The sequence below is a fragment of the Bos indicus genome, chromosome X, assembly GCF_029378745.1.
Source record: "Bos indicus isolate NIAB-ARS_2022 breed Sahiwal x Tharparkar chromosome X, NIAB-ARS_B.indTharparkar_mat_pri_1.0, whole genome shotgun sequence".
Classification (NCBI taxonomy): Eukaryota; Metazoa; Chordata; class Mammalia; order Artiodactyla; family Bovidae; genus Bos; species Bos indicus.
The window spans coordinates 81,410,232-81,429,306 of NC_091789.1; the positions used below are offsets into that span (position 1 = coordinate 81,410,232).

General features: G+C 38.8%; 2 protein-coding genes across 2 annotated transcripts; both read right to left on the reverse strand.

Moving 5' to 3' along the window:
- Positions 1 to 1,126: 1,126 nt before the first annotated feature.
- LOC139181005 (endogenous retrovirus group K member 19 Env polyprotein-like) lies at positions 1,127 to 6,908 on the reverse strand. Its single transcript, XM_070783657.1, has 2 exons — positions 6,206 to 6,908; positions 1,127 to 3,352 (listed from the first exon to the last, which is right to left on the reverse strand). The coding sequence occupies exon 2, from the start codon at positions 3,349 to 3,351 to the stop codon at positions 1,921 to 1,923; it is 1,431 nt and encodes a 476-aa protein (XP_070639758.1). The 5' UTR covers position 3,352; positions 6,206 to 6,908; the 3' UTR covers positions 1,127 to 1,920.
- LOC109564364 (endogenous retrovirus group K member 7 Gag polyprotein-like) lies at positions 4,602 to 6,207 on the reverse strand. Its single transcript, XM_019967841.2, has one exon. It carries the CDS (start codon positions 6,132 to 6,134, stop codon positions 4,602 to 4,604), a length of 1,533 nt encoding a protein of 510 aa, XP_019823400.2. The 5' UTR covers positions 6,135 to 6,207.
- Positions 6,909 to 19,075: the final 12,167 nt, after the last annotated feature.

The following is a 19,075-nucleotide window of genomic DNA, read 5'->3' on the forward strand; positions in this document are numbered from 1 at the left end:
CAGTATTCTTGCCTGGAAATTTTCATGGACAGAGAGGACTGGCAGGCTACAGTCCATAGGGTTGCAAAGAGTCAGACATGATTGAACATGCATGCATATATACATCATATATTCATTATTCATTTTACATATTGTTGGGCTCATTTTGCTAAAATCTTATTTAGAATTCTTACATCATTGTTTATGACAGATATTGGCTTCAGTTTTCTAGTAATGTTATTTGGTTTTGAATATTAGGACAATGTAGGCCTCACAGAATGAGTTAGGAAATATTTTCCCCTTCAATTTTTGATTTGGGGTTATTTTTATATCATTTTAATTAAATATTTGGTATAATTTACCAGTGATGTCAAATGAGCTAGGACTTTTTTTGTGTGATAATATTATTTGTACATTCAATATTCTTTTTAGATACAGTGCTAAATAGGTTATTTATTTCCTGTGGGGAGATGATGGTAGTTTGCATCTTTCAAAGAAATTGTTAATTTTATCTAAGTTGAATTTATGGTCATAAGGTTGTTTATAATATTCCCTTATGATTTATTTAACATATGTAGAATCTGCAGAGGTGATATTTTTCATCACCTTTCATTGTTTCTAATCAATCTGCCTAGAGATTTATCTCTCGTTGCTATTCACTGGAACTCTGCATTCAGTTAGGTATACCTTTCCCTTTCTCCTTTGTCTTTTGCTTCTTTTCTCAGCTATTTGTAAGGCCTTCTCAGACAACCATTTTGCCTTCTTGCATTTCTTTTCCTTTGGGATGGTTTTGATCACCGCCTCCTTCATCATAGTTCTTCAGGTACTCTGTCTACCAGATCTAATCCCTTGATCTATTTGTCACTTCCACTGTATAATTATAAGGGATTTGATTTAGGTCATACCTGAGTGGCCCAGTGGTTTTTCCTACTTTCTTCAATTTAAGTCTGAATTTTGCAATAAGGAGTTCATGATCTGAGCCATAGTCAGCTCCCAATCTTATTTATGCTGACTTTATAGAGTTTCTCCATCTTTAGCTGCAAAGAATATAATCAGTCTGTGCCGGAGCCAGCCGGCAAAGTCGATCAGGTCCCGAGAACGTGCACGGCGGGGCTAAGAAAGAAACTAAAGCAAGAGACTACAAAGATGGGGTCGAGAGGTTCAGACACGTCACCACGAAGGGACGCAGTCTGACACCAACTTTATTCAACATCTCATATTTATACAGAAAAGCGTGAGAGAGACAAAACAGTTGACATTTTTTCTTGGTTAGCCTATACATCTTACAAACAGTCACAAGAAGTCTTGAGAGCATGGGAATGGCTCCCTGTTATTATTTCTTACACCAGATAACATTTCTCTGTGCATGAGAAGTTTGCACAGAACTCCAGGTGCCTGCAGTAAATAAGCGCCTAATCTCTGGGGTGGCGGGACAGAGAGCTATGTTTGCAAGCAAACCCTCAAGGACTGAGGCAGCTCCCAGAGCTGTGTCCTTCAGACAAAGGACCCCGTTCTCACGGGCAGCTCCCCGCAACTCCCCCTTTTTTTTTATATAGGCACACGCTTATGTTCCTTTAACCGCAGACCATTTCCATAGATGGAAGCCTTTATGATCCATAGATCATCAATCAGTTTTTTAATTAAACAAGGTGCAAGAAATAAAACAGTTAAAATTATTAAGAACAGTCCTCCCATGGCTGCTCCCAAGTACCAAATACTATTGACAGTAGGTACATGTCGAAAAAGTTCTTTAACAAAGGACTCAGCTCTTTTTGCAACATCCAAATCAGGTCTGGGTGCATTTTCAATGTTCATTATTTCCTGATGTAGATGCAGCAAATCTAAGGAAATATTTTCATTATGCCAAATACCTTCTAAATGAGCTTTCACCTTATCCCAAGCAGTTATACTACCATTATATTTTTTGGGAGTAACACAGATCTATCGAAAATCAGCATGACATTGTACTCGTAATCTCAACTTTATACTTTGAACCTCTTCACCTAAATATTTTACAACATCATAAAGGGCATTCAATCGATCCTCTAGCTTTTTGTCAATATCTTCTTGAGTCCCCAGGGCAACGGATGCATTTTGTGCCAGATTATTAACAAAAGTTGCAGTTTGCACTGATTGTGCCAAAGACAGGGCTTCAGTAATCGAGGAAGCAATAAGAGTTACCAAAGCTACAAATCCCAGAATTATTAACCCTATTCCCCTGCGATAACGCATTAAAGCACCCTCTACTTCTCTCCAAAGTTCAAGTCCCCTTTCATCATACCAAGACCCATTAATCTTTACAGGAACCATAACAAAAGCAGGCTGTCTTAAGACTAGAACCCTAGTTTGATTAGTAATTCCCCTAACACAGTTAGTCAAAGTACAATTGTTACAAGTTACATTATAATTTTGTAACCCAGGTTGTATTTTTACAGATCCTACTAGTAAAGCATAAGGGCGAGGCACACATGCACGAGGGTATCTCATGGTGAGATTCCACAAATGACCGTGTCTCACTTTCGATCCCACCTGAAGGTAGGAACCCTCACATCCAAGGGCGGCAGCTAGTTTCCAGATTTCTGTTTGGAACACTTTAGAGCCGCCCAAGTTCCAAATACGGGATGCAAAGTTCCTATTATCTTGAGCTCCAGGGTTTCGGGCTGAGTCTGGAGACCAGTCCCACAATGACTCATTTGTCCCAAATATGTTATAAACCGTAGCAGTTCCATCTCGACACAGTTTCCATGGTGCAGCAGTGACTCTTCCCCTTGTTCCAAAGTCGCAGAAAGGAATATCTAAAGGACCAGTTCCATTACGATGTTGAGGAATTCCAGACTCTTTCGTTACTCCAGGAATATACAGGCTCCAACCATTGTCAAAATCAGCATATCCGGACTCCCCAACAAAAAGACATCCTGTTGAATTAAAATATCTAGACAGACAAATAGGTAAGCGATCAAACACTCCATGATAAGAGAAATTAACTTGATTAGGAATAATATGTTTATCTGAAAAACCACCCAAAGCCACAGTATCATTAGTGTATATGGGAATAGACCGACCCTCCCAGCCCACGGGTTGGAGAAGGGGAGGATCGGGAAAATAAGCCCAGTAAGCACTTGAATATTCTTCAGAGTGTGCAGTGTTAATCTGATTTAAGATAATTAATAAGGTTATCAGGAAGCTTAAAGGTGATATCGGATCGCCCTGCACCGCAACACGATTCTGTGCCTCTCGCATCAATGCCTGAAGTTGTTGCCGAGATGGTAATTCATCATGCTCTTGAATTGTCAATCTCCTCATCTGATTTGCTAGAGACTGTCTCCGCCGTGCGTACCAACCTTTCCGGCAGCCAGCGCGGCGCTTCGGCATCCTGTGGGAAAACACAAACATGCCCTCGTCCCCAGATTAGTACTGGATCTGGTCCATACCATTTTCCTACAAGTGGGTCTTTCCAAAAGACTTTAGGTCTTATTGTTTGTGCATCAAAGTTCCAAAATCGCTGTGCTGCTGAACTGCCACTTATATCCAATTGTAAAAAATTTAGAACAAATAAAGCATGGTTTAGAAAGTTGGAGGGGGTATTGGGATACAATTCCCCCTTCTTTAGTTTTTGCAATTGATGTTTGAGAGTTTGATGTGCCCGTTCAATAATTCCTTGACCTTGCGGATTATAAGGGATACCTGTTTTATGTGAGATAGACAATTGCGTACAAAATAATTGAAAATTTTTTCCAGTGTATCCTGGACCATTGTCTGTTTTTATGGTTTTAGGGGTTCCCATAACAGCAAAACATTTAATGCAATGAGCTATACAATGTTTGCTAGCTTCTCCGGATTGTAGAGAGGCATGTAAAAAGCCGGAGAAGGTGTCAATAGTAACATGAACAAATTTTTGTTTACCAAATTCAGGAATATGGGTAACATCCATTTGCCATATATCGTTTGGCAACAATCCTCGAGGATTAACTCCATAGTGGGGGACGCTAAAAAACTGAGGACACGTTTGACATTGCTTAACAATCTGTCTGGCAGCTTCTCGAGTAATGCCAAATTGAAGTCTTAAGCTATTGCTGTTTGATGGTGTAAGCTGTGGGAAGTTTTTGCCATTTGTTCCAATGAAGGAAATATCATACGTGTAGCTTCATCAGCCAAAGCATTGCCTCGTGCTAAAGGTCCAGGAAGTCCAGAGTGAGCACGAATATGACCAAAATAGCATTTATTAACTCTGGAGCAAATTAAATGTTGTATATCACGAAAAAGAGTTTGGATAGTAGAATTCAGGGTACCAATAAATGGAACAGTCTCAATAGTGTTTAAGGCTCTTATGATATATTGACTGTCAGAATATAAATTAAATGGAGCAGAAATTTGTAATAAAGCCTGAAAAACAGCAAATAGTTCTACTTCTTGAGCAGACTTATAATTAGTATGCCAGGTGGTAGTATTGTCCTGTATAATCAAACTAGCTATTCCATTAGAAGAGCCATCAGTAAATACAGTTAGGGCGTCGGCAAGGGGCTGAGAAACAACGATTTTTGGGAAGAGAAATTGGTGATAATGAGCAAATTGCAAAATTTTATCTGAGGGATAATGATTATCAAGCCGTCCACTAAAACCAGCTAAGGCAATAATCCTTGTAATGTCGTGGCCAAAGTTATGCCTTGAACGTACGAAGGGCTGATATCGGCACAAATTTGTACATAATCGGATAAGCCTCCCTTTTTCCTGTAAGGTCTCAGGGCAGCTTGACAAGCCGAATTGGCGTTCTCATAAGCAAGCTGTTTAGTCAACACCATCCCCGCCTGCTCATCCCCTATCATTTTACCAATTGTCTCAAGCAGGCGGGCAACAAAATCCTGATATGGCTCATCTGGCCCCTGGCGAATTTTAGATAAATCTTCAGTCTTTTTATCAGAATTTGGAAGCTTTTTCCATGCTTGTAGAGCCGCAGCACTAATCTGAGGGTAGGCTCCAGGTAAATAATTAAGTTGACTATTAGTGTCTCGATATTCTCCCTCTCCCACCATCATTTCATAAGTGGTGTTCAGTCCCTGTCGCCGATTGATATCGGCTGTGATCCCACATTGCTCAGCAAACTCAGATTTCCATAGTAAATAATCTCCTCCAGATAAACAAGCTCGAGCAACCTGTTTCCAATCATTAGGTGGCAGATTTTGATTTCCTAAAGCCTCTATAATAGCCTGAGTAAACGACGCAGTCGGGCCATATTGTGCACAAGCCATTTTTAACTCTTTCAGTTGCTTAAAGGGCAGCGGCTCATAATACCTCTGCTGTTGATCATTTTCAAACACTGGATAGATTCCTGAAAACCCGGGAATATGTTCTCCTTCTTCATTAGCTCGCTTAATTGCTTGTTGAAGAGGAGATAATAATATCTCACTTTTAATTTTTATGTTTTCACCGGGCAAAGAAGCAGGGATAGATATAAGCTCTCGCGGTTCTACGAAAGGCGGAGGTGGATCGAGTCCAGCAAGAACCGAGGGAGGATATGCTGGAGGCACAGGCTGGCTGGAGTGGGAGTCTCCCTGTGCATCCTTTTTTACTGCTATAACAATCTTCTGAATTAAATTCTCCAGCTGTTCTTCAGAAAGCCCTGAATGCTTTAATTCCCCTTTTCCTGGGGGGGATTCCATGTTAACCATCATCTCCCAAGGCATATCCTCTCTATGGTTCTGAGCCGCTTGTTCATTTAACTCTTTCTGTTCATCAGAGCTTAACACATCATCACTCCCTCCAGCCTTATAAGCTGTTCCCTCAGGCACAGCATAAAGCGGCTCAGGTGATGGGGCAGAAGGCTCTGTAACTTCGGGTCCTGTGGAATCCCTGAGAGCCGTTTGAATTTTATGTCCCTCATGTTCAGGATCCAGGCAGTCTCTTATGAGAGTCCACAAAGAAAAAGCATCCACAGGAACACGATTGGGACCATGTAAGGAATAATATGTCTGCAATTGTTTTCCTACTTTTTTCCAAGTTTCCAGACTAACTGTTCCTTCCTCTGGAAACCAGGGACAAACCTCTTCAATAAAAAGTAAAAACTTTTCTAGCTGTAACTTATTTACATGAATTCCCCTACCTTTTAACATAGTTTTCAACATATGTACAAATAACTGGCGGCTATTGCCTTGTCCCATGATTTATTACTCTCGACAATCACCCTCCCTGCCCTTTACTTTTAATTACTTAGGAATTCCTCTTTACTTACCTCAATCTTGGCGGGCAGCGGCCGTCGTCGCACTCCGATTCTCGGGTCCCTGTTCGGGCGCCACCTGCCGGAGCCAGCCGGCAAAGTCGATCAGGTCCCGAGAACGTGCACGGCGGGGCTAAGAAAGAAACTAAAGCAAGAGACTACAAAGATGGGGTCGAGAGGTTCAGACACGTCACCACGAAGGGACGCAGTCTGACACCAACTTTATTCAACATCTCATATTTATACAGAAAAGCGTGAGAGAGACAAAACAGTTGACATTTTTTCTTGGTTAGCCTATACATCTTACAAACAGTCACAAGAAGTCTTGAGAGCATGGGAATGGCTCCCTGTTATTATTTCTTACACCAGATAACATTTCTCTGTGCATGAGAAGTTTGCACAGAACTCCAGGTGCCTGCAGTAAATAAGCGCCTAATCTCTGGGGTGGCGGGACAGAGAGCTATGTTTGCAAGCAAACCCTCAAGGACTGAGGCAGCTCCCAGAGCTGTGTCCTTCAGACAAAGGACCCCGTTCTCACGGGCAGCTCCCCGCAAGTCTGATTTTGTTATTGACCATCTGGTCATGTCCATGTGTATAGTCATCTCTTATGTTGTTGGAAGAGAATGTTTACTATGACCAGTGCATTCTCTTGGCAAACTCTGTTAGCCTTTTCCCTGCTGCATTTTGTACTCCAAGGCCAAACTTGCCTGTTACTCCAGGTATCTCTTGACTTCCTACTTTTGCATTCCAGTCTCCTATAATGAAAAGGACATCTTTTGGGGGTGTTAGTTCTAGAAAGTCTCGTAGGTCTTCATAGAATCATTCAATTCATCTTCTTTGGTATTAGTGGTTGGTGCATAGAATTGGGTTACTCTGATGATGAATGGTTTGCCTTGGGAATGAACTGAGATCATTCTGTCATTTTTGAGATCGCACCCAACTACTGCATTTCAGACTCTTTTCTTGAGTATGAGGGCTACTCCATTTCTTCTAAGGGATTCTTGCCCACAGTAGTAGATATAACAGTCATCTGAATTAAATTCTCCCATTCCCATCCATTTTGGTTCACTGATTCCTAAAATGTCAATGTTCATTCTTCTTATCTCCTGCTTGACCATGTCTAATTTACCTTGATCATAGACCTAACATTCCAGGTTCCTATGCAATATTGTTCTATACAGCATTGGACTTTACTTTCACCACCAGAGACATCCACAACTGAGTGTTGTTTCTGTTTTGGCCCAGCCACTTCATTCTTTCTGGAGCTATTTTTCCACTCTTTACCAGTAACATATTGGATACCTACTGATCTAGGGAGCTCATCTTCTGGTGTCATCTTTTTGCCTTTTCATACTAGGGTTCTCAAGGCAAGAACAGTGAAGTGGTTTGCCATTCTCTTCTACACTGGACCACATTTTGTCAGAACTCTCCACCATGACCTGTCTGTCTTGTGTGGCTCTGCATGGCATGGCTTGTAGCTTCATTGAGTTACATACGGCTGTGATCCATGTGATCACTTGACTGCCACCAAGTGGCAATATTTGAGAATTGCTGGTTTCTCTTGGTACATGGGATTGTCTTCAAGCTTCTTTTGACCTACTGGAGCACACAGCAGTTGGGAGGATGCTTCTCGTGGATGCAGTTCAGAAAGTCCATTTTGACAATGTGCTGCGAAATTGTATTCTGGAAACGATCAAACACTTGGCACCAGTGGCTCAGTGTCATGTTCTGGTTCAGCACCACATGTTCGATGTGATTCAGACATCCACCTGCCCAGAGGCATGGCAGTGAGTGAGGCTCCAGGCAGTCCATGTAGAACAGGCAAGATCAACAGTCACACTGGATGAGAGGGGCCAGGCGACAACTCTTGTAACAAGTGAAGCAGACTTTGACCGGTAAGGGAACAAGACCACTGTGATCTAACTCATGCTATGTATTCTTTTTTTTTTTTTTTTTTTTCAGATTTTATTTTCTCCAGATGATAAATCTTTACCTAAGTGACTAGGGAAGGTTTTAGAGGATATAAAAATTCAGTGAGGGAAAAATATTAACGATTACTCATGAGAATTTTCCTTAATGAATTAGGTGATGCCGATCTTCCAAAATAGAAGAATTCCTGAGATTTTATGGTTCTTTTTTGTGAAATTTCATTTTCTTCTTTCATAGAATACATACATATATATATATAATTATTGTTTTTTTAATACTTATAATCCTTCAATGAACTTATAGCTCAAATTAGTAAGCTTTGAATGAAATATAAAGTCTAACATTTATATTGCTAAGTTTTGTGGTAATGGTTATTCTTTAGGAATACCTTTATTTTCTAAGTCATACAATCCTCACCACTCTAAAATCTCTGCTTATCTAGTTCACTCTTTGATATTTTAAATAGATTATTGCAAACTTTCTTATGTAGACCTATAATCTACATCTTTGCAAAGTTATAACTTATAACCTTGCAAATTGTCCAAAACACTGCCTCTTGGTCTTTTTTTCCCTCCTACTAACCATATTAGTAATCTCCACCTCCCACAAATTTTATGCCTATCATAACAATTTTCATACAAAAGCACATTATTTTTTGCAATATACAAATATCATGCCATAAAATTATTTCCTTCAAGACAAATTTTTATATTAAAATTTTTTATATTATGTTTAATTGAGGTAATGATAACAATATGAAACAGGTAATTGAAAGACCTCACTAATGAGGTCTTTTTTTTTTCCTTACAGCTTAATGTTAACCAGCATTAGTTCTCATGCTATGTATTCTTAACATTTTTCCTTGTGGTTTCCTTCTTTCCTCTGCTCTGTCTAGAACCTGGTAGTACAGTGGTTCAAGTCACTTCATTTATCAATTTTGTTGATCTTTTCCAAGAAACATTTTTTTGTTTCATTGTTTTTCTATCATTTTTGGTTTTTAATTTTATTGTCTTCTTCTCTGATAAGTATTATTTCAATTTTCTGCATATTTTGAAGTTTATTGCCTCTATTTTCTAGCTTCATAAAGTAGAGGCTGAGGTCATTTGATTCAGACCTTTCATCTTTCAAATACACGTAGAGGAGAGTGAAAAAGTTGGCTTAAAACTCAACATTTGGAAAACAAAGATCATGGCATCCAGTCCCATCTCTTCATGGCAAATAGATGGGGAAACAGTGGCTGACTTTATTTTGGGGGGCTCCAAAATCACTGCAGATGGTAACTGCAGCCATGAAATTAAAAGACGCTTACTCCTTTGAAGGAAAGTTATGACCAATCTAGACAGAATATTAAAAAGCAGAGACATTGTTTTGCCAACAAAGGTCCATCTAGTCAAGGCTATGGTTTTTCCAGTAGTCATGTATGCATGTGAGAGTTGGACTAGAAAGAAAGCTGAGCGCTGAAGAATTGATGTTTTTGAGCTGTGGTGTTAGAGAAGGCTCTTGAGAGAGTCCCTTGGACTGCAAGGAGCTTCAACCAGTCAATCCTAAAGGAAACCAGTCCTGAATATTCATTGGAAGGACTGATGTTGAAGCTGAAACTCCAATACTTTGGCCACCTGATGCGAAGAACTGACTCATTTGAAAAGACCCTGATGCTGGGAAAGATTGACGGCAGGAGGAGAAGGGGACGACAGAGGATGAGATGGTTGGATGGCATCACCAACTCAATGGAGATAAGTTTGAGTAAACTGAAGGAGTTGGTGATGAACAGGTAGGCCTGGCATACTGTGGTCCATGGGGTTGCGAAGAGTCAGACATGACTGAGCGACTAAACTGAATACAAGTATTTAGTGCCATAAATTTTTCTCTAACTACTGCCTCAGTGACATCCCACAAATTTTTATGTTTTATTTTTATTTTATTTCAGCTCAAAATGCTTTCTAATTTCATTTTGATTTATTCTGTGATTCATGGGTTATTTAAAAGTATTTTATTTACTTTGTAAATATTTGGGAATTTTACAGATATTGATTTATAATTTAAATCCATTTAGACAAAAAAATATACCTAGTATAATTTGAACTTTTAAAAATGTATTGAGCTTATTTTATGGCCCCCCAAATGGTCTTTGTTGGCATATGATCTGTATGAACTTGAAAAGAATTTTATTCTGATATTTTTGGGTTTGTTAAGTTGGTTGATAGTACTTTTCAAGTCAACATATTTACTGACTTTTTGCTACTTGTTACATCAATTATTAAAAGAGTGTTATAAGATTCTCCAATTATAATTCTGACCTTCTCTATTTATTCTTGCAATTTTATCAGTTTTTGCCTCATATATTTTATGACTGTATTAATAGGCACATGAACGTTTATAACTTTGTCCTCTTGAATAATTGACAGCTTATTATTATGAATAGATTATTTTTGATAATTTTCTTTGCTCTAAAATCTACTTCATATAACATTAATACAGACATTGGTCCCTTTTATTACTGTTTGCATAGTATATCTTTTTAAAGTCCTTTAAGTGTTTTCTGTTTTTATTTTTAACCTCTTTGTATTTAATTTATTATTGTTAATTCATAGTAGGCAACATATGGCTTTTTTTTCCCATTCAATCTGATGGTCTGATTTATTTTGGATATTTGTATCATTTACAATTAGTGTGAATGTTGATATGATTGAAATTTCAATTATAGTCTTGATGTTTGTTTTCTAATTGTTCCACTTGTTTATTGGTCACTTTATCCTATTTTTACCTTCTTATAGATTAATATAATATTTGTCATAATTATTTTTTATGCATTGCTGCCTTTTAACTATAACTCTATTGAATTATATTAGTGGTTGCTTCGAGTCTTATGGTATATATTTTTGATTTATCATAGTCTAACTTCAAGTGATACTATGCTTAATACATTCTATAAGAAACTTACATCATCTTATTTCTTTTTCTTCCTCCCTCTGGACTATGAACTAGTTTTGTAATGCATTTAAATTTTGTATATGGTATAGACTCCACTGTTGTCATTTATCTGCTGCCGCTGCTAAGGCGCTTCAGTCGTGTCCGACTCTGTGCGACCCCATAGATGGCAGCCCACCAGGCTCCCCCGTCCCTGGGATTCTCCAGGCAAGAACACTGGAGTGGGTTGCCATTTCCTTCTCCAATGCAGGAAAGTGAAAAGTGAAAGTGAAGTCGCTCAGTCGTGCCCGACCCTCAGCGACCCCATGGACTGCAGCCTACCAGGCTCCTCCGTCCGTGGGATTTTCCAGGCAAGAGTACTAGAGTGGGTTGCCATTGCCTTCTCCAGTCATTTATCTGGGAATAGTTTATTATTTTGGGCTATATTTACATAATAAGATATGTTTATATTTATTCATGTATTTTTCCAATTTTTGTGCTTTTCATTCCTTAGTTAGATCCAGATTTCTATCTGGTATTTTTTTCCTTGTGCTTGAAGGAATGCATTTCACATTTATTGTAATGAAGACCTGCTGGCAATGAATACTTTGAGATATTTTATTTCTGAGAAAGTATTTTGCCTATAGTTTTGCAAAGCAGTTTCACTGACAAAATAGTTCTAAGTATACTTTTTATTTTTCTTTCAGTGCCTTGAAGTTATTACTCCATTGTCTTCTTGCTTGCACATTTTTGACTGAGAAATCTAATGCCATTTATATCTTTATTATTTGGTATGCAATGTTTCTTTTTTCTCTTTGACTACCATTTGATGATTTGCTCTTTATAATAGTTTTAAGCGATTTCATGATGAGTGCCATCGTGTAATTTTCCTCACTTGTATTATTCTGAAGGCTACTGAACTTTTTAGATCTGTGAGTTTGTGTTTGTTTTTTTTTTTTTTTTTTAATCAAATTTGGAAACATTTCAGCCATTATTCTTCAAATATTTTACTGCTCCTCTTACCCTCGGCTTTGGGGTCTTTGAATTCACTTATATATGGCCATTTGAACTTGTCAGAGAACTCAGTGATGACCTGAGCTTTTATCCAATTTTTTTTGTCTGTTTCAATTTTATATCTTCCATTGCCAATTTCCCAAATTCTCTTTTTCTTCCACAAAGTCTACTTAAGGAATTTTCAATTCAAGCATTGCAGTTTTATATCTAGAAAATCATTTTGGATCTTTTCAAGACTATTCAACATGTCTCTATTGAATGTGTTCAATATTTCCTTTAATATTCTGAGCATATGAAATAGTTATACTAATTTTTTCAGTATCCTAGTCTGCTAATTTTTACCATATTTATCATTTAGAGCTGGTTTGATAAATTTTTCTAATCCTTATTTCTCACATTGTGCATATCTCATTTTGAAATTGGATGCCAACTATTTGTAAATTTTCACTTTGTGTTCTGGATTTTTTTCTTATGAATATTTTATATATATATATATATATGTTTGTGGGGTGAAGTTCCCTGGGAGTTGCCATTTTTCCTTTATTCCCTGCCTAAATTCCTATGGCCATAAATGACCTAGCTTAGAGAGAGAAAGCAATAGCTAACCCCTAACAATGGATGCAATAAGGAGACATTGAAAATCATGGTGCCACAACTGCATTTCCCATTGATGTGGTAGTGGTAGTTCAGTCATTAAGTCATGTCCAACTCTTGCAACCCCATGCACTGTAGCCCACCAGGGTCCTCTGTCCATGGGATTCTCCAGGCAAGAATACTGCAGTGGGTAGTCATTCCTTCTCCAGGGGGTCTTCCTGATCTAGGGATCAAACCCAGGTCTTTTGTGTTGCAGGCAGATTCTTTACCAGCTGAGCCACCAGTGACACAATGAAAATTCCACAATGATAATCGTTATTTGAATTATTTTGTCAAGAGCCAAACACTTGACAACATACAAGCTAAGCATAAGACAAGATCCCAAATATTCCAAAATACTTGGAAACAGATCATTTTGTGCATTGTTTTAAACTTTGTTAGATAGGACCAGAGCCAGAATTTAGTTCATGGCTAATTTTCACCCACAACTGAGATGAGAACATTCTTATTACTCTACCCCATGCACTTTGAAACATACGTTAGTCCACTTTGGCTATTAATAAAAGGCACTTTTCTCTGCCCTGTGTGATCTCTGATTATTGTTTTATGTAATAATTCCAAGTGCTTTTTATACTCCTTATATTGATTACACACATGCATGCACTGATTAGTAAACAATTGAAAACTCAAGTGAAACCTCATACAGAACTTCACAGTTCTATGTGTGAATCTCTCATCTGTCATGCTGTTCTATAAATTCTATCCTCCTTGGCCTCCCAGGAGACCTCCATTACCTAAACTCATATAGACAGCAGCCTCTGCTTTGGTTAAGAGTCTCTGTGACATTGCCTGGAAACTTTCTCCAGTAATTAAGCTGGAGCAATTGTAGGTTTCTTCACATGGGAATGCATACCTGGTGCCTCTTAACCCATATTTCATGCAGCAAATATGACATACATATTTTAATAAAAGCTTTATTACCACACAAGTCACAGATTATAAAATTCACCCATTTACTCTGTACAATTCAATGCTTTTTTAGTATATTCACAAACATTTACAACATACACTATGCTTGATTTTAGAATATGTTCATGACACTGAAAATAAATGCTTTATCTTTTAGTCTTATTCTTTCCTTATATCTTTACTCGTTATTCTTTCCCTGCATCCAACCATCCATCATTCAGTTAATTCAGTTGCTCAGTCGTGTCTGACTCTTTGTGAACCCATGGACTGCAGCACGCCAAGCCTCCCTGTCTATCACCAACTCCCAGAGTTTACCCAAACTCATGCCCATTGAGTCTGTGATGCCATCCAATCATCTCATCCTCTGTCATCCAATTCTTCTCCTGCCTTCAATCTTTCCCATCATTAGGGTCTTTTCAAATCAGTCAGTTCTTCGCATCAGGTGGCCAAAGTATTGGAGTTTCAGCTTCAACATCAGTCCTTCCAATGAACACTCAGGAATGATCTCTTTTAGGATGGACTGGTTGGATCTCCTTGCAGTCCAAGGGACTCTCAAGAGTCTTCTCCAACACCACAGCTCAAAAACATCAATTCTTCAGCACTCAGCTTTCTTCACAGTCCAACTCTCAGATCCATACATGACTACTGGAAAAACCATAGTAGGTCCATCCTACTAGATGGACCTTTGTTGGAAAAACAATGTCTCTGCTTTTTAATATGCTGTCTAAGTTGGTCATAACTTTCCTTCCAAGGAGTAAGCGTCTTTTAATTTCATGGCTGCAGTCACCATCTGCAGTGATTTTGGAGCCCCCCAAAATAAAGTAAGCCACTGTTTCCACTGTTTCCACATCTATTTGCCATGAAGTGATGCTTCCTAAGGTCCACTTGACTTCACACAAATTGAAGTTCACACTCCAAGTTGTCTGGCTCTAGGTGAGTGATCACACCATCGTGGTTATCTGGGTCATTAAGATCCTTATTGTATAGTTCTTTTGTGTATTCTTGCCACCTCTTCTTAATATCTTCTGCTTCTGTTAGGTCCATACAATTTCTGTCCTTTATTTGTTCATCTTTACATGCAATGTTCCCTTGGTATCTCTAATTTTCTTGAAGAGATCTCTACTCTTCCACAGTCTGTTGCTTTCCCCTATTTCTTTGCATTGCTCACTTAAGAAGGCTTTCTTATTTCTCCTTGCTATTCTTTGGAACTCTGCATTCAAATAGGTATATCTTTCCTTTCCTCCTTTTCCTTTTGCTTCTCTTCTTTTCTCAGCTATTTGGAAGGCCTCCTCAGACAACCATCCTGCCTTCTTGCATTTCTTTTTCTTGTGGATGGTTTTGATCACTGCCTTCTATACAATGTCATGAACCTCCATCCATAAATTCTTCAGGCAGTCTATCTATCAGATCTAATCCCTTGAATCTATTTGTCACTTTCAGTATATAATCATAGGGATTTGATTTAGGTCACACCTGAACAGCCTAGTGCTTTTCCCTACTTTCTTCAATTTAAGTTTGAATTTGGCAATAAGGAGTTCATGATCTGAGCCACAGTCAGCTCCCAATCTTGTTTCTGCTGACTCTATAGAGCATCTCTATCTTCAACTGCAAAGAATATAATCTATGTGATTTGGGTATCGACCATCTGGTGATGTCAATGTGTAGAGTCAATTCTTGTGTTGTTGGAAGACAGTGTTTGCTATGACCAGTGAATTCTCTTGGCAAAACCCTGTTAGCCTTTTCCTGGCTTCATTTTGTACTCCAAGGCCAAACTTGCCTGTTATCCCAGGTATCTCTTGACTTCCTACTTTTGCATTCCAGTGCTGAAAAGGATATTTTCTTTCCTTTATTTCTGGAGGCTCTTGTAGGTCTTCATAGAATCATTCAATTTCAGCTCTTCAGTATTAGTGATTGGGGCACAGACTTGGATTACTATGACCATATCAGTTGTTAAACTCCAATAACTGATGATTTCACTTTCTTTTTAAACTATAATTTAAAACTATTGTTTTCCTCAATGCCCCAGAATGCTTTACAGTTCAATTCAGTCGTTCAGTCGTGTCTGATTCTTTGTGACCCCATGGACTGCAGCACGTCAGGACTCCCTGTCCATCACCAACTCCCAGAGTTTGCTCAAACTCATGTCCATTGAGTCTGTGATGCCATCCAACCATCTCTTCCACTGTCGTCCCCTTCTCCTCCTGCCTTCTATCTTTCCAAGCATCAGGGTCTTTTCCAGTGAGACAGTTCTTCACATCAGGTGGCCAAAGTACTGGAGTTTCAGCTTCAACATCAGTCCTTCCAATGAACATTCAAGACTGATTTCCTTTAGGATGGACTGGTTGGATCTCCCTGCAGTCCAAGGGACTCTCAAGAGCTTTCTCCAACACCACAGTTCAAAAGCATAAATTCTTCAGTGCTCAGCTTTCTTTATAGTCCAAATCTCACATCCATACATGATTACTGGAAAAACCATAACCTTGACTAGATGGATCTTTGTTGGCAAAGTAATGTCTCTGCTTTTAACGTGCTGTCTAGGTTGCTCATAACTTTTCTTCCAAGGAGTAAGCTTCTTTTTATTTCATGGCTGCAGTCACCATCTTCAGTGATTTTGGAGCCCAGGAAAATAAAGTCTGCCACTGTTCATGACATTGTACAGGAGACAGGGATCAAGACCATCCCCAAGAAAAAGAAATGCAAAAAAGCAAAATGGCTGTCTGAGGAGGCCTTACAAATAGCTGTGAAAAAAAGAGAAACCAAAAGCAAAGAGAAAAGGAAAGATATACCCATTTGAATGCAGAGTTCCAAAGAATAGCATGGAGAGATAAGAAAGCCTTCCTCAGTGATCAGTGCAAAGAAATAGAGGAAAATAATACAATGGGAAAGACTAGAGATCACTTCAAGAAAATTAGAGATACCAAGGGAACATTTCATGCAAAGATGGGCTCACAAAAGGACAGGAATGGTATGGACCTAACAGAAGCAGAAGATATTAAGAAGAGGTGGCAAGAATACACAGAAGAACTGTACAAAAAAGAGCTTCATGACCCAGATAATCACAGTGGTGTGATCACTCACCTAGAGCCAGGTATCCTGGAATGTGAAGTCAAGTGGGCCTTAGGAAGCATCACTACAAACAAAGCTAGTGGAGGTGATGGAATTCCAATTGAGCTATTTCAAATCCTGAAAGGTAACGCTGTGAAAGTGCTGCACTCAATATGTCAGCAAGTTTGGAAAACTCAGCAGTGAGCACAGGACTGGAAAAGGTCAGTTTTCATTCCAATCCCTAAGAAAGGCAAAGCCAAAGAATGCTCACACTACCACACAATTGCACTCATCTCACACACTAGCAAAGTAAGGCTCAAAATTCTCCAAGTCAGGCTTCAACAATATGTGAACCGTGAACTTCCAGATGTTCAAGCTGGATTTTGAAAAGGCAGAGGAACCAGAGGTTAAATTGCCAACATCTGCTGGATCATTGAAAAAACAAGAGAGTTCCAGAAAAACATCTATTTCTGCTTTATTGACTATGCCAAAGCCTTTGACTGTGTGGATCACAAGAAACTGTGGAAAATTCTGAAAGAGATGGGAATACCAGACCACCTGACCTGCCTCTTGAGCAACCTGTATGCAGGTCAGGAAGCAACAGTTAGAACTGGACATGGAACAACAGACTGGTTCCAAATAGGAAAAGGAGTACATCACGGCTGGACATTGTCACTCTGATTATTTAACTTATATGCGGAGTACATCATGAGAAAGGCTGGGCTGGATGAAGCACAGGCTGGAATCAAGATTGCTGGGAGAATTATTAATAACCTCAGATATCCAGATGACACCACCCTTATGGCAGAAAGTGAAGAGCAACTAAAAAGCCTCTTGATGAAAGTGAAAGAGGAGAGTGAAAAAGTTGGCTTAAAGCTCAGCATTCAGAAAGCAAAGATCATGGCATCTGGTCCCATCACTTTATAGCAAATAGCTGGGGAAACAGTGTAAACAGTGGCTGACTTTATTTTTTGGGGCTCCAAAATCACTGCAGATGTTGACTGCAGCCACGAAATTAAAAGACACTTGCTCCTTGGAAGGAAAGTTATGACCAACCTAGAGAGCATATTAAAAAGCAGAGACATTACTTTGCCAACAGAGGTCCATCTAGTCAAAGCTTTGGTTTTTCCAGTAGTCATGTATTGATTTGAGAGTTGGACCGTAAAGAAAGCTGAGCACAGAAGAATTGATGCTTTTGAACTGTGGTGTTGGAGAAGACTCTTGAGAGTCCCTTGGACTGCAGGGAGATCAACTAGTCCATCCTAAAGGAAATCAGTCCTGAATATTCACTGGAAGGACTGATGTTGAAGCTGAAACTCCAATACTTTGGCCACTTGATGCGAAGAGCTGACTCATTTGAAAAGACCCTGATGCTGGGAAAGATTGAAGGCGGGAAGAGAAGGGGACAACAGAGGATGAGATGGCTGGATGGCATCACCGACTCAATGGGCATGAGTTTGAGTAAATTTCAGGAGTTGGTGATGGACAGGGAGGCTGGGTGTGCTGCAGTCCATGGGGTCGCAGAGAGTTGGACACGACTGAGTGACTGAACTGAACTGAACTGATGTATCCTTAGTAAGTTAACTTTTTCTAGCCATTTATGGTTGGATATGTGTGGAGCTTGAAGGCTGCTCTAACAATTCAGGGAGTTGATATATTTTTGGCACATATTCAACCAAGAATTTATAATATTTAAATACCCTCTCTGATCACTACTAGCTTCTGATGAGAAATCTGCTATCAGCTGTTTTTCCCATATGTATAATGATTCATTTCTCTCTGACTGCTATCTAATTTTTTGCCTTTACTTTCTACAAGATTATCTCTGATTTGTCATGGCATATGTTTCTGTTTATCCAGTTCGTAGTCCACTCAAACTCTTGAATCTATAGGTTTACAAGTTTCAGCAAATATGCAAAAAATTTCAGTCTTTATTTCTTTGAGTATTTTGCAGCCCCACTCTCTATAGTTTCTCTATCTGGGCATCAGATGACAAGAACATTGGATTTGTTTTTATAGTTGCACAACTTTCTGAGGCCTTTTTTTTCAATCCATTTTTTGTTCTGTTGCCCAGTTTTGGAAAATTCTGTTTATCTAGCCTTAAGTTCACTGACTTTTATCTTCTTTCCCCTCCATTCTTGTGGGCAGCCCATTTATTGAGCTTTAGAAATTCATTATTGTATTTTCAGCTCTAAAATTTTCATTTATTTCTTCTTTATATCTTCTATTTCTCTGCTGAATCTTTCTATGTTTTCTTTTGTTTCAAAAATGTTTGTTGTTGCTTGTTGAATCATTTTTATCCCTTCAAAATTTTTGTCAGATAATGCTAACATTCGGGTCATTTCAGTGTTGGCATTTGTTAATTGTTTTTTCTTATTCATGATGAGATCTTCCTCTTCTTTTCTATATCATGTGATTTTCTATTGA